At 44.2% G+C, this 15608-nt stretch overlaps 2 protein-coding genes across 2 annotated transcripts; one reads left to right on the forward strand and one right to left on the reverse strand.

Moving 5' to 3' along the window:
• Nucleotides 1-3956: 3956 nt before the first annotated feature.
• LOC119317574 (ornithine carbamoyltransferase, chloroplastic-like) lies at nucleotides 3957-7411 on the forward strand. The gene is made up of 5 exons (XM_037592059.1): nucleotides 3957-4357; nucleotides 5259-5593; nucleotides 6181-6312; nucleotides 6399-6671; nucleotides 6997-7411. The coding sequence occupies exons 1-5, from the start codon at nucleotides 4165-4167 to the stop codon at nucleotides 7177-7179; spliced, it is 1116 nt and encodes a 371-aa protein (XP_037447956.1). The 5' UTR covers nucleotides 3957-4164; the 3' UTR covers nucleotides 7180-7411.
• Nucleotides 7412-8434: 1023 nt separating this feature from the next.
• LOC119317575 (soluble inorganic pyrophosphatase) lies at nucleotides 8435-13671 on the reverse strand. Its single transcript, XM_037592060.1, has 9 exons — nucleotides 13550-13671; nucleotides 10756-10887; nucleotides 10611-10639; nucleotides 10087-10152; nucleotides 9654-9761; nucleotides 9508-9573; nucleotides 9115-9235; nucleotides 8931-9012; nucleotides 8435-8775 (listed from the first exon to the last, which is right to left on the reverse strand). The coding sequence occupies exons 2-9, from the start codon at nucleotides 10883-10885 to the stop codon at nucleotides 8733-8735; spliced, it is 645 nt and encodes a 214-aa protein (XP_037447957.1). The 5' UTR covers nucleotides 10886-10887; nucleotides 13550-13671; the 3' UTR covers nucleotides 8435-8732.
• Between the last annotated feature and the right edge of the window lie 1937 nt (nucleotides 13672-15608).

Consider the following 15608-nt stretch of genomic DNA (forward strand, 5'->3'; position numbering starts at 1 on the left):
GCCTTGGGTAGAGCCAGGAGACGAGTACGCGATCGAGGAACCAGTTGAGTACGCTTACGAGGATCAAACTAACATCAACTCGGAGAACTTTGCAGGCAAGATGACCATACCCTCGAAATCACTTCTATCTTTGCTTGCTAGATGCTCGCTCTATTGCTATGCCTATGCCACGATACCTATCACTTACTTACCATGCCTCCCATATTGCCATGTCAAACCTCTAATCCACCTTGTCCTAGCAAACCGTTGTTTGGCTATGTTACCGCTTTGCTCAGCCCCTCTTATAGCGTTGTTTGTTGCAGGTGAAGATTGGAGTTTGTTCCTTGTTGGAACATGTTTATTGTTGGGATATAACTATTATATCTTGTCTATTTTAAATGCATCCATACACTTGGTAAAGGGTGGAAGGCTTGGCCTTATGCCTGGTGTTTTGTTCCACTCTTGCTGCCTTAGTTTCTGTCATGCCGATGTTATGTTCCTTGATTTTACGTTCCTTACATGGTTGGGTTATTATGGGAACCCCTTGACAGTTCGCCTTGAATAAAACTCCTCCAGCAAGGCCCAACCTTGGTTTTACCATTTGCCACCTAGACTTTTTCCCTTGGGTTTCGCGGACTCAAGGGTCATCTTTATTTTAAACCCCCCTGGGCCGGTGCTCCTCTGAGTGTTGGTCCAAAACAAGAGCCACTTGCAGCGCCACCTTGGGGAAACTTGAGGGTTGGTTTTAGTTGTACGTAGTGTTCATCCGGTGTGCCCTGAGAATGAGATATGTGCAGCTCCTATCGGGATTTGTTGGCACAACGGGTGGTCTTGCTGGACTTGTTTTACCATTGTCGAGATGTCTTGTAACCGGGATTCCGAGTCTGATCGGATTGTCTTGGGAGAAGGAATATCCTTCGTTGGCCGTGAGAGCTTGTGATGGGCTAAGTTGGGACACCCCTACAGGGATTTGAACTTTCGAAAGCCGTGCCCGCGGTTATGGGCAGATGGGAATTTGTTGATGTCCGTTTGTAGAAAACCTGAAACTTAACTTAATTAAAATGAATCAACAGAGTGTGTGCTGTGATGGTCTCTTTTCGGCAGAGTCCGGGAAGAGAACACGGTCTCGTGTTATGCTTGAACGTAGGTTGTTATAGGATCACTTCTTGATTATAGTTTCTCGACCGTGCCTTGCCTTCTATTCTCGCTCTCATTTGCGTATGTTAGCCACCATATATGCTAGTGCTTGCTGCAGCTCCACCTCATACATTTTACCCTTCCTATAAGCTTAAATAGTCTTGATCGCGAGGATGTGAGATTGTTGAGGCCCCGTGACTCACAGATTCCTTCAAAACCAGATGTAGGGACCGATGATACCGCTCCAGGAGATTCGCCTAAGCTCAAGTGGGAGTTCGATGAGGACTCAGGACGATACTACGTTTCCTTTCCAGACGATCAGTAGTGGAGCCCAGTTGGGACAATCGGGGACATTGTTGCATTTGGGGTTGTCTTTATTTTGGTTCCGTAGTCGGACCTTGATTGTATCTGGATGATTGTAATGTTATTTATGATATTGTGTGACATGGCGAGTGTAAGCCAACTATGTATCTTTTTCCTTATTCAGTACATGAGTTGTGTGAAGATTAACCCACTTGCGACATTGCTTACAATGCGGTTATGCCTCTAAGTCGTGCTTCGACACGTGGGAGATATAGCCGCATTGTGGGCGTTACATCAACTTGATCGATTGTTGTCTTTGGGGTGCCCCCTGCCCCCGTATATAAAGAAGTGGAGGAGGGGGAGGGCCGGCCCTCTCTATGGCGCGCCCTAGGGGAGTCCTACTCCCACCGGGAGTAGGATTCCCCTTTTCCTAGTAGAAGTAGGAGCCCTTCCATATAGTAGGAGTAGGAGGGAAGGAAAGGGAAGGGAAAAGGAGAAGGAAGGAAGGGGGCGCCCCCCTCCCTAGTCCAATTCGGACCAGCCCATGGGGAGGGGTGCGTCCACCCTTTGAGGCCTTTCTCTCCTTTCCCGTATGGCCCATTAAGGCCCAATACGAATTCCCGTAACTCCCCGGTACTCTCGAAAATACCCAAATGACTCGGAACCTTTCCGATGTCTGAATATAGTCGTCCAGTATATCGATCTTTACGTCTCGACCATTTCGAGACTCCTCGTCATGTCCCCGATCTCATCCGGGACTCTGAACTCATTCGGTACATCTCATAATATAACCATCATCGAACTTTAAGCGTGCGGACCCTACGGGTTCGAGAACTATGTAGACATGACCGAGACACGTCTCCGGTCAATAACCAATAGCGGAACCTGGATGCTCATATTGGCTCCTACATATTCTATGAAGATCTTTATCGGTCAAAACGCATAACAACATGCGTTGTTCCCTTTGTCATCGGTATGTTACTTGCCCAAGATTCGATCGTCGGTATCTCAATACCTAGTTCAATCTCGTTACCGGCAAGTCTCTTTACTCGTTCAGTAACACATCATCCCGCAACTAACTCATTAGTTGCAATGCTTGCAAGGCTTAAATGATGTGCATTACCGAGAGGGCCCAGAGATACCTCTCCGACAATCGGAGTGACAAATCCTAATCTCGAAATACGCCAACCCAACAAGTACCTTCGAAGACACCTATAGAGCACCTTTATAATCACCCAGTTACGTTGTGATGTTTGGTAGCACACAAAGTGTTTCTCCGATAAATGGGAGTTGCATTATCTCATAGTCATAGGAACATGTATAAGTCATGAAGAAAGCAATAGCAACAAACTAAACGATCAAGTGCTATGCTAATGGAATGGGTCAAGTCATTCACATCATTCTCTAATGATGTGACCCGGTTAATCAAATGACAACTCATGTCTATGGTTAGGAAACATAACCATCTTTGATCAACGAGCTAGTCAAGTAGAGGCATATAGTGACACTCTGTTTGTCTATGTATTCACACATGTATTATGTTTCCGGTTAATACAATTCTAGCATGAATAATAAACATTTATCATGATATAAGGAAATAAATGATAACTTTGTCAACATAGGCTATTATTTTTTGGTAAAGTGAGACTTTTTCTGGCCAATTGAGCCAGAGATGGTCTTGACAAAGGTAGCCCACGGAGGATAGATACCATCAACCAAATTATAGCCTATGTTGTATTCATGCCCATTAATAGTATAGTAACAAGGAGGAGTTTTCCCTTTAGTCAGCCTGACAAACAAACAATGGTGATTGCTACAACACATCGATGTCATTGTGAAACCCAAGCATGTCAGAGAAAGCGTGCGAAATACAAAGATCATGTGATGCAACTGCTTCAAAAATGATGGTGGGCTTATTAACATGACCTGATATTGCCCTTGTAAAACTTTTGGCCAGTTCTTCCATCTCCAATGCATGCAGTCAAGAGATCCAAGCAAACCCGATCAACCTCTTACTTCAGACATTGGCAAGATCCTCTTGGTGTCTGACACAGTTGGTTCTCTCGGGTACTGAGGTCCAAGCACCGAGACCACGACAATAGCAAATCTAACCATGACATCCGTAGATATTCGTCCCACGAATTAGCGGCCATGCCATATGCAAGCATTCGTAGTGCTGTCGTGCACTTCTGGTAACTGGAGAACTCAATCCTTTCCAAGGCATTCTTCTTTAAGATGTAGTCATCAAAGCAACGGACCCCATAGTAGAAACAATAGAAGACATTTTTGATCCACGTCTGCAAGGACCGCCAGTATCATTGCCGTCTCATCCGTGTAGTTTTTCTTATCAAACGACTCAACAAAGTGCTCATATATGTATTGTACTACATATCCGAATCAGTTACTTCAAAGAAGGGAAAAAAATTAACACGAACATTTCAGCCGGGCATGATGAGTACCGTAAGGGGGCGCATTGAGGCTGAGAAAAATATACGAGGACAAAATGGACCGTCTCTAGAAAAAATGCGAAAGGGCGAAGTGTAACAAAATTCTCTTACATACGCCCCTCGCCGGTTCCAGCTGGCCCGTCCATCCCGACCTTTCTCGCAGCCACGAGCCGCCGCACTCAGGCCGCCGCCCTAGCCGCCGCGCCGTCCGTCCCCGCCGGATTCCAGTGGCAACCAGCCTCCGGCACCCCCTTCTTCCACCCTCCGTCGCCGACAGTCACTGAAGCATCTCCTTGCGATGGCTGCAGCGGCGATTTCCGGCGGTCACCTCGTCCTCTCCACCCCTACCTCCACCCGGCGCCCACGGTCGCTCCCCCTCCGTCCGCCCTCAGCGCGACCAATCGACGCATCCTCCGCCTCCGCAGCCCGCCGCGGGGTCGCGGCCGCCGCAGTGTCCAGCCCTGCCGCGGTCCCCTCCACTGGGAAAGATGGTTAGGGTTTCTGCATTGAATTGTTTTTGTTGATTAGGGGACCTAGTAACTAGGGTTCTACTAGTAGTGGGGTTATTGTATTTGTTCGAAATTGATTTGACAAACAGGAAATGATAAGTTGTGACATGGTACCTACCGTGAAACTTGAGTAACTTCCAGGGCTCCCAGTGTGGGTAGTTTCCAATCCTCTGCCAATGTCGATTCCTCAGGGACTAGCTAGTACTCCCTCCGTGCACAAATATAAGATGTTCTTACTTTTTTCTGAATCGGACGTATATAGACACGATTTAGTATATGTTTGTTCACTCATTTCAGTCTGTATGTAGTCCGTATTGAAATATCCAAAACATTTTATATTTGTGAGCAGAGGTAGTAGTTTCTAACAGTGCACAAAGCTTAAAGTCTCAAATAGCTTTTGGTATAGAATCAAGGGTGGTGCCAAATATAAGACCCACTATGATTGATCATCAGCTATGTCAAATTTATGTTGATCATTTTTATGTGACACTGGATGAGAAATTATCTGTACTGGGAATCCACGCCGAGAGATCACACTAATCGTATGGTGATCAAACAAGAAATGTACAGATTTTTCTGGTTCGACACTGCAAAACACAGGCTGTGTTTTCATTGTCCCCATCATCACTGTTATATTGTGCTCACCTACTTTGTTCCTCACCTGTCATCACCAATGAGCAAGAGTTTTCTTATGGTAAAGATGTTAGCTCTGAAATTCACTTGTTTGCTCATTAGCTTTGATCCTGTTTTTTTTCCTTCCTGGAAGCATGTGAGTGACGGAAACTTAGGTGTGCATTTCAAAAGTTGTGTGCATCAGAGCAATGTTGAAGATGTACCAAATTTTTGCTAACTTTATTAATAACAACACTAAATTTCCTTGCAGCAAAACAGCTTCCTAAGGATTTTCTTCATATCAATGATTTTGACAAAGATACAATCATGAAGATCCTTAACCGAGCAATTGAGGTTAAGGCAATGATAAAGTCAGGAGACAGGAGCTTCCAACCGTTCAAAGGAAAGTCGATGGCAATGGTCTTCGCCAAGCCGTCAATGAGGACCCGTGTTTCGTTTGAAACAGGATTCTTCTTGCTTGGTGGGCATGCTGTTTATTTAGGTCCCGATGATATCCAGATGGGCAAGCGTGAGGAGACCCGTGATGTTGCTCGTGTACTTTCTGGATATAATGACATCATTATGGCCAGGGTTTTTGCTCACAAGGTATGATCATTAGTTCCATGACTATGATTTATGAAGTTTCTATACCTGGTTTACCAGATTCTATTTCAAGTTCCTGCATATTAAATCTTTCTGTTCCACAACGCGTAACGATTGCTATCTAGACATAACTGTAAGTTGTTGTTTCTGTGGTGCTTAAGCAAAGTTAGATATCTACTCCGAAGCCATGAGTGGGCGATAGAAGAAAAAGACATTTCACAGGCTGAAACCTTTTAATATGAAGCATCAACCATGATAGTGTAGCTATAACTGAAAATGTAAGTTTGTTTCATTCTAGTTGTCTAACTGCCAACCTGGAAATATTTGGATGGGTGGATTTGATGATCAAACAATATTGTTGTGGCAGTTTTCTCTGACGTGCTTCTTCATTTGTTTTTCTTTATTTTTCGTAATATATTTAACATCTAATTGATGTTTGGGGTTGGGCATTGAACTCACTTGCACACAATCCTGTTTTGTTGGCTTGCTTGTTATTGAGATACTTTATCTTAAGCTATTTATATTCTGCTTGCATGCAATTGACCTAATGATCACATTGTCTTTCTAACATCTCGTGTGATTTTTGACAGGATATTTTGGACTTGGCAAAATATGCACCTGTACCTGTCATAAATGGCCTTACAGACTACAACCATCCGTGCCAGATAATGGCTGATGCGCTCACTATGCTTGAACATGTTGGGCGTATTGAAAACACCAAGGTAGATTATACCTTTAAAATAACAGCATATGGTGGTTTCTTCTACGGGGACTAATTATCTCTCTCTTTCCCTAATTGTTTATGTAGGTTGTCTATGTTGGAGATGGCAACAATATTGTACACTCATGGCTTCTATTGGCTGCTGTGATTCCCTTCCACTTTGTATGCGCTTGTCCTAAGGGCTTTGAGCCAGATGCCAAAACTGTGGAGATCGCTAGGAGTGGTGGAAGTAAGATTGAAATAACAAATGATCCCAAGGAAGCAGTTAAGGGAGCAGATGTTGTGTATACAGATGTTTGGGCCAGCATGGGCCAAAAGGAGGAAGCTGAATATAGGAAAAAAGTATTCCAAGGATTCATGGTCAGTCTACCTCTTGTTTTATACTGTCATTTACACGAATTTTGATCTGTGGACATCTCATTCCTATTGGATTGTTGATACCTGTTCATTTCTCATTCATGTTTTGGTTGCTAGGTTGTAGCTACATCTCCTTGGAAATGTCCATATTGTTGATCTACTAGGAACTAACAATCTTGTTTCTTTTATGTTTGAATGTTTAGAGTTTGATGAACTTTACTAGAAGTTGCCCGATAACTAGTCCTTGTAGTTCAATCATTCACAGTCAGTAGTCTTGGCACATGGGTTGGCCCTCAGCTGACACTTTTGTGATTTTTGGTCCCTGCAGGTGGATGAAGCCCTGATGGAGATGGCTGGTCCAAAAGCCTTCCTCATGCATTGTTTGCCCGCGGAGAGAGGGGTGGAGGTAACAGATGGTGCCATCGAGGCTCCCAACTCGATCGTATTCCCCCAGGCAGAGAACAGAATGCACGCGCAGAACGCAATCATGCTTCATGTGCTTGGAGCTTGATTACCCTATCATTGTATGCTAGACTGCTTAGTGTCACATCGTTATCGAAATTGAACATTATTACTGGATACTGGGTTCCTTCGGCATACTGTAACCCTTGGAGGAGGGTTTCGTGAGGGTAGAGATTTTGGAACATGTCTAGATTACTTTGGATTGTCGCGAGCATGCGGTACTGTGTCCGGTCTGGTAATCTTGAATAAATATGATACATGCATTTCCATGTTTGTCAACTCGTTTACTCCTGTTCGGATCTCCATGTTTCAAGCAATGGTGTTCTCTTAGAATCATCATCTCCAATCACCGTGCTGGTTGAATCAGAGTTGTAATCTACTGCATAACTCCAGCAATGCGGCTTGTCGAGCAGAAAAGCCTCGTTCATTCGCCTGCCTTTCCTATCTGTGGTGCAAATTGGCCATTCAACATGTCACCCGGTGCAAGAAAGGTATTTTTAACACAGTGGTCTTTCACTGTATTACAGATCGCAATAACAATTGGGCAGGAAATGTAGCTAATCAATACCTCAACAGAACAAACTCTTCTTAGAACGACGCTGTTCGCCACATTAAGAGGATTCACAATCCAAGAGACTAGAGATTAAACATAAAAAAGGGGACCATCCAGGAGTGAGGCGTTTTGACTGACTAAAAAGATCATTAAAAATAGTAAAATAATTCAAAAAAATTGTGGAGAAAGATGACGAAGTGCGTGATGTCCGTGGCAAATTTCAGAGCATTTGGATGTCCAAGTAGCTCTTAGCAAAAGAGATAAATTTGAGGTCCGTGAAAAACTTTACTGCTTGTGCACTGTCTGGATCCGATTTTGTTTATTTTGCTGAGAACTTCTCAAATGTTCAAATGCTTTGAAATTTGACACACCTCACGCACTAAGTCATCTTTCTCTACAAAAAAAAATCAGAGTTTTATTATTTTTGAATTTACTGTTCATCAGGTGTAGATGCCCGGGCGCAGAATTGGATATCATCCAGAGACTCTAAACGTGAAAGAAACTAGCAATGCGATGGCGTGATGCAAAGGGATGCCGCTGAGATGAATAGAGAGAGAAAACTGATGATGGTGACACCAGGTGAGGACGTTCCTTGAAAAAGTTCCAACAGCTCTGAACTCCTGTGACAAAGACTACACAGGATTCCATGATGGCGACAACAGCTACGGACGTTCACAGAAAACTAATGGAAAAAAAGAACCCAGGGAAAGCAAAACCAGCGGATACCACACAACATCAAGATATCACACGGTTAAACGGACTGGAGGCACGCATACGCGCCTTCGCGTAACGCTGATTTCCTATTAAGCAGCCGCTCTGTCAAGAGACGGTTTGACAAAAAAGGTTCCAGCAAGAGGTCAAATACTTGGACCTGACATGGCATATACGGAAGGAAAATGTACCCATGCTTGACTCAGCATGGACAGAAGGTATATATAGATCCCCAACAGACTGATGGTTTTCGATCATCATGTTAACATAGATGTCTGTCGTACTATTGATAAGCCGTAGGGCGGATCGCGTAGCATCCGCAGTCCACCAACTGGAGATCACTTCCTTAAGCCCTCCATGATGTACGAACCGTAGAGGTCCCTGCCGTATAGCATTTTAAGCGGTTCAGCGCAAGAATCGGTTCAGGTAACAGTAAGCCACCCGCAAAAAAAAAAGGAATAACAGTAAGGCAGTATAGAGTCCATATGCTAGTAGAGTAGACAATGTTAGTACAAGTATGAAGCAGCAAAACTCACATCGAGTACTTGATTGCGTTGATGGCATCTTCTGCTGGGAGGAAATCATTCACTGCAACCTCCTTGTTTTCATTCTTCTTGTCTGTCACAAGTTCAATGGTCAGAATCCAGTTAGTTCAGTTCATGATCTGGCACATAGAATTTTGGAAAGGACAGTGAAGTTGATCATAGTTGAGGAATGTACAGTCTTCAAAGAAGCGACGGATTTCCTGTAGGCGATGCGGGGGAAGTTCACTGATGTCTCTGAAGTGACGGTACTCAGGATCATCAGCACAGACAGCTATGATCTTGTCATCTTTCTCACCCTAGTGATATCAAATGATAAACTAATGTAAGAACTCAGCAGTCAGATAGAACCCACTTTGTAAGTGGTAGAACTCATGCATCAAGCAATCTTAAAACTGTGCAGTGGAATATACTCCCTCCGTAAAGAAATATAAGAGCGTTTAGATTACTAAAGTAGTGATCTAAACGCTCTTATATTTCCTTACAGAGGGAGTACAAGCAAATAATTTCTTGTCCATGCTGACATGAAACAAAGCATCTTCAATGTAAACAAGTGATGGTGAAATCTAACCTGATCAATCATAGGCATAAGCCCAATAGCACGGGCACGCAGGAAGCAACCAGGAACAACTTGTTCCTGTCCAGGAGAAAGAGCAGTGACGTTAGGACAGAGCTTATATAATGTATAAATAATTAAGCACCGCATCCATTCGATACCTGCATCAGGACAAGGACATCCATCGGGTCATTATCCTCACAGAGTGTGCGTGGAATGAAGCCATAGTTGTGTGGGTACACAACTGAGGAGTACAGAACACGATCAACCTGGAACAAACAAAACGTTCAAGTTTTCTTTTATCAATGTAGAATAAAAGAAGTTGTAAGATGCAACTATGCAAGTGCTCCACATTCATGTGTGGTACATTACTGACTAACCTACAGTTAGTGGCACATTATTAAGGCATGCCCTTTTGTCAGTATTATTAACAGAACTCCTCAATTTGTGCATCCAGTGTTAATAGATAGTGTCTTTAATCTCCCTTTTACATTCTGAGCATAACAGCTGGATTCTAATGACACCCTTTAGGATTCAACAGGGAGTTAAGTAACATGATGCACACAAAGGCAAAACGATGTAGTGCAAGCTGACCTTGATAAGACCAGTTGCTTTGTCCAACTCATACTTAACCTTGCTGCCTCTAGGAATCTCAACCACCTGGAGATGAAAGGAAAAAGAAACAAGTCTGTGTAACTGCGCATAACTTAATAGCACAGCAGATAAAGACAGGAAAATAAAAAGGAAATCCAGAATAGAACATCTTGTCTTAGCTGGTCTACACAAAGTAAGATTAATGCATATAACAATGGCTTAGTACAATAACTTGAGACATGCCTGAGCTAGTATATATCATGTGAAACCCAAACTGTTAGCAGGAACTGCAAACTCCAAAAAGTTTCAATAAACCTGACCCCATTTTTTTTATGGAATTAATACAAGTATGGAAGTTTCAAAAGGAGGATTTCAAGACTTCAAAACCAGGTAGATTAATTTCAGTCCCTATGGCGAAATTTGAAACTAAATGCAAGCATGAAGGAAGCTCTAATTTGATATCGATCAAGTTGATCAGAACATCGACTATATTTAAAGCTAAACTATTTAAAAGATAAACTTACACAGTTGAAAACTGCAGGGGCCCCTGGACCTGCACTTTCAAAGAAAATATAGCAACTAGTAAGATATTAAACAGAAACACTTGCAGCACAGTACAAAATTTTAGCAAAACTATCTTAACATTGTTCGACTGAGGGTGCACAATACCTATCTCCAGGTCATGCCATGGGTGAGCAGCAACGTGCTTTTGAGACATGGAAGAAAGGATGCGCTCGTTGAGAGCAGCAGGGGGCATCCTTGATACCTGGTAGGTCTTCCCATCAGCTTCTCCAGCCATGGCTATATAATTAGAAAATATCATCGGTAAGTAACTAGATTCTCTATATCAAGGACACTAACAAGCAAATGTAAATACTTGAAAGACATGTTAAGAGAGGCTCCAAACATAGGGTGAGAAAACATTACAGAACTTCAAAATTTCATGCAACAAACTAAATTATAAACATTTTCGAAGCTAACAATGTCATCCTCCGCATATTAATCTGAATAATGCTCTACTACATGTTGGGTAGTGAAAGCTATGTAATGGGCAAATAAATTTCAACCTGGTGCTTGACCATCAAGAAGAAATCTCCAATATATGGACTATGCAAAACAGAAAACCTATACTGACACCTACATAAGCACAGAAACTGTCGACAATACAAGTAGATTCAACTTTGCCCATCCCAAGAAACCTCGTGTTGGCAACTTCCCCTAAACACAGCGCAGTTGTATTCAAGAATACACAATTTCCTTGTTTCCTGAATATGTATACTAATACTCTGGTCTCTATTGCCAGATAACTCAACATACCACATAATAGCAGACAAATTATGCACTTATCCAATCCAAATGACTACTACAACATCCATGACCAGGAGAACCAATTGAATACTCAGTTACTCACGTCAGTGTTCTCCTGTCAGTGCAAATCATTCACATGCAAACAGATAATTGTCACAAAGAAAGAAAGATCTAAGTAACTTAGTTGGCATTGAACAAACTGAAAGGCCAGAGGACCACAGTTAGGCGGGGTAACTCCAAGGCCACACGCAAAAGGCAAATGTAAGGTGCACACCCCTTCTCATAAATAACTTAGAAAAGAACACTAGCAATACATCAGTAAACAATACTAGTAACAACTAACATTAATTTAACAGATGGGCACGAGCTGCAGTTAGAATAGGCTAATGATCTATGCCAGCACAGGACTGTAGTACATTAGTCAAAGTTAGCATGATCTTAGGAATCGAAACAAAATAAAATAAAATCTGAAGATGGCATCACGTCCTAAATAACTCAACATATTAACCTAAATAATGCTCTACTGAATGTTGAGTGGTGAAAGCTATGTATGGACTATGCAAAAACGGAAAATGGAAAACCTGACCCTGTATTCTCATGTTTTTGCATGAGTTGCCTAATCCTGACCACATGAGCTCTTTCCACATCAATACTGACACATACTCCCTCTGTCCCACAATATAAGAATGTTTTTAACACTACACTAGTGTCAAAAACGTTCTTATATTCTGGGACGGAGGGAGTATATCACAAGTAATTCAACTTTGTCCATCCCAATAATCCTTTGTGTTGGCAACTACCCCTAAACACAGCGCAGTTGCATTCAAGGATACACAGTTTCCATGTTCCCTGAACTGGGCTCTACATTGCCTGATAATTGACCACATAATATACTAGCAGACTGAAAATGGCCGCAAAGAAAGACAGATCTAAGCAACTTTATTGGCATTTGAAAAGCCAGAAAAAGTCCCCAGTCGGCAACGCCACAGTGCCCACACGTCCACATGCAAAGGCCTAATGTAAAGTGCGCAGCCCTTCTAACAAGTAACTTCCAAAAAAATAGCAGCAATATACTATCAGTAAACAATATTAACAAGTAACATTAATTTAACAGACAGACAGGACCTAGGCTAATAATCTATGCGAGGACTGGACAGGACTGTAGTGTGCTACTACTACTAGTCAAAGCTAGCATGATCTTCGGAAGCAAAATAAAATAAATCGGAAGATGACATCACCATCACGTCCTAAATACTAACTGAACATCAGCCGAGATTTAGAGCCTTCCCCTGAAGCATCAGCCGAGATTAAGAGCCTTTCCCTGAAGAACAACTACCGCATGGTCCAACTCGGGTTCTCTTCTCTAGAAATAGTAACAGAATCATCCAGGAGCATAGGCGAGACAAAGCACAAATGCGGGTAAAAAAAAACTTTATCTAAGAGGGGAAACAGCCGCCGCAACCGCAACGAACAGATTTGGAGAGCAGCGACGCATGCTGCTACAAGTTTGGCAAACTCGAGGAAAGAGAAGTTGCTCAAAAAGGACGAGAAGGAACACCACGGAAGGAGCAAAATATCCGCGCCTCTGCAGCCGCGAAACAGATCGGACTAAATCCAGAGAACAGATTAAAAAAATCGAAAAAAAAGCACCGCCGGGTTCTCGCCGTCGTCGTCGTCCTATTCGAAACCCAGGGGAGATTTGAGCACTTGAATCGCGGTGGAATGAGCGTTCAAGACCACCAAAATGCACAGGAGCGTACAGAGAGAGAGAGAGATGGAGGAGCAGGTGAACAGAGGGGGAAATTTTACCCTGCGGAGCAAAAAGGGAAGAAGCAGACGAGAAAGAGGCGACGAACCATACCACAATCGACCAATCGCGAAACGCACCACCATCCCTCACACGAATCAGAGCAGAAGGATCCCACCGAACCCACCGAACCAGAGAGCCCGTAACCGGAGAAAAAATAAGCAGAAGCACGGACTGCAAGCGACAGGAACCAGGAAATGCGCACACTCGTACAGTACAGTACAGTGGCACCGCGCCGCGACTCAACAAAGCGGAACCGACGAGAGCGGGCGGCGCAGCAACCGGTCCGGCCACCGGAAACGGAACCGGCGGCGAGGAAGGGAGGGGGAGAGGGGAGGGGTCCCTCACCGGCGGGGTTGATCTCGCGCGACGGCAGCGGAGGCGAGGGCGAGGGAGCAGCAGCAGGCGCGCAGCGCAGGACCCGATGCCGCGATATTAACTTTGAGGCGTGGCCTTCCTTTCTGGCGACGCGAAAAGATATACGGGGGGAAAGCGTCGTGGGCCTGGCAGGCGTACGGGGCCGGTAGCTCGGGCTTCCGGGGCCGTCGGATCGCGGGGTGGACGGCCGGGAGGCGGCCACGCGGGGGATAACGCTTTAGTGGAAGCAGGAGTGGGTTGGAAGCCGCGGTTGGGGGGCCGAGCCGCACCGGATTCCCTCGCACCACCCACGAGACGAGAGCATATACTGGGAATCGGGACCCCGGGGTCCGTGGACCTCGTCCACGGTCGACCTTTGGCAGGGAGCGTCGCCTCCGTACGGGTGCCGCGGCTTCTGTCGCGCATGGACCAGGTTCTTCCTCCGTTTGTAGGTTCGAGACCGGTTTCGATTTCAGCTGTTTGGTTGCCAAAAATAAAATCTGCAGAGTATAGAGAGAATTAGCTAAAGTAAGCTCTACATTACCTTTTGTTCGGCATTTTCGTAAATTGGTTCGATGTTTAGGTACGGTATCGTTTTGGAGGAGTTTGTTTTGATGGCTAATGAAAGTGGCTTTCGTTTGGTAGAGTAGAGAGAACATTGCAGCATCCCTGGTGCACATGTCCATCAGGGTGAAAGGATGGACGCGGTGCTTCCTAGTTCGGGTGATGTGCTACGTGCTTACTCCGGCCGGGTATGGTACCACCTTTCGCGAAAAAATAAAGAAAAAAGTTATGGTATGACCGTCAAAGGAGCAGACTCTGTGCGATGCACAGCTTTGCGGCCGCTGACAAATACAGAAACAAAAGAGAATCCGGTAGAAAGAAATATGTTACGAACGTTAGGAGCACATTGGTTTTAAATCCTAAAATTAACATTCATGCTCCCATTTTTTCCGATTTATTTCTGATTTTTCAGCGACATTCGTTTAGTGGGAAGAGACGTTTCTGTCAACTACAAGGCGTCTATAATGACTTCGTCTCTTGAAGTGCGTGTGTTCATAGGGATGACTGTATGCTTGTCTATGTGGCCAATTTCTAAAAATGTGTTTATTTGTATTAAATGACCCTTATGAATTTATTTATCCATGTACGAAATGAAGGAAATATGCTCTAGAGACAATAATGAAGTTGTTATTTATATTTCCTTATATCATGATAAATGTTTATTATTCATGCTAGAATTGTATTAACCGGAAACTTAGTACATGTGTGAATACATGGACAAACAGAGTGTCCCTAGTATGCGTCTACTTGACTAGCTTGTTAATCAAAGATGATTATGTTTCCTAGCCATGAACATGTGTTGTCATTTGATGAATGGGATCACATCATTAGAGAATGATGTGATGGACAGGACCCATCCGTTAGCTTAGCACTATGATCGCTTAGTTTATTGCTATTGCTTTCTTCACGACTTATACATGTTCCTATGACTATGAGATTATGCAACTCCCGAATACCGGAGGAACACTTTGTGTGCTATTAAACGTCACAACACAATCGGGTGATTATAAAGATGCTCTACAGGTGTCTCCGATAGTGTTTGTTGAGTTGGCATGGATCGAGGTTAGGATTCGTCACTCCGTGTATCGGAGAGGTATCTCTGGGTCCTCGCGGTAATGCACATCACTATGCACATTACCGGAACCCCCCGGGGGTTATTGGGCCTCATGGGCCTATTGGTGGAAGAGAGGAGGCATGCCAAGGCAGGGCGCGCGCCCCCCTAGCCCAAACCGAATTGGACTAGGGGGGCCGGCCCCCCTTTCCTTCTCTCCTCCCTCACCTTCCCCCTTCTCATTGTTGGATTAGGAAAGGGGGGCCGAGTCCTACTTGGAGTAGGATTGCCCCCCATGGCGCGCCTCCTCCCCTTGGTCGGCCTCCTCCTCCCTTCCCCCTTTACATACGTGGGAGGGGGGCACCCCAAAGGCACACCAAAGTTTCTCTTAGCCGTGTGCGGTGCCCCTCCACAGAAACACACCTCGGTCATATC

Source organism: Triticum dicoccoides, chromosome 6A (assembly GCF_002162155.2).
Source record: "Triticum dicoccoides isolate Atlit2015 ecotype Zavitan chromosome 6A, WEW_v2.0, whole genome shotgun sequence".
Taxonomy (NCBI): Eukaryota; Viridiplantae; Streptophyta; class Magnoliopsida; order Poales; family Poaceae; genus Triticum; species Triticum dicoccoides.

Excerpts from the sequence above, each read along its gene's own strand:
- LOC119317574 (XM_037592059.1), top strand. The coding sequence starts at position 4,165 with ATGGCTGCAGCGGCGATTTCCGGCGGTCACCTCGTCCTCTCCACCCCT. Across the intron at positions 4,358-5,258 it reads CCCCTCCACTGGGAAAGATG|CAAAACAGCTTCCTAAGGAT; the intron begins GTTAGGGTTTCT and ends ATTTCCTTGCAG. Across the intron at positions 5,594-6,180 it reads CCAGGGTTTTTGCTCACAAG|GATATTTTGGACTTGGCAAA; the intron begins GTATGATCATTA and ends GATTTTTGACAG.
- LOC119317575 (XM_037592060.1), bottom strand. The coding sequence starts at position 10,885 with ATGGCTGGAGAAGCTGATGGGAAGACCTACCAGGTATCAAGGATGCCC. Across the intron at positions 9,236-9,507 it reads TTATGCCTATGATTGATCAG|GGTGAGAAAGATGACAAGAT; the intron begins GTTAGATTTCAC and ends TGATATCACTAG. Across the intron at positions 8,776-8,930 it reads AACGCAATCAAGTACTCGAT|GGACCTCTACGGTTCGTACA; the intron begins GTGAGTTTTGCT and ends GCTATACGGCAG.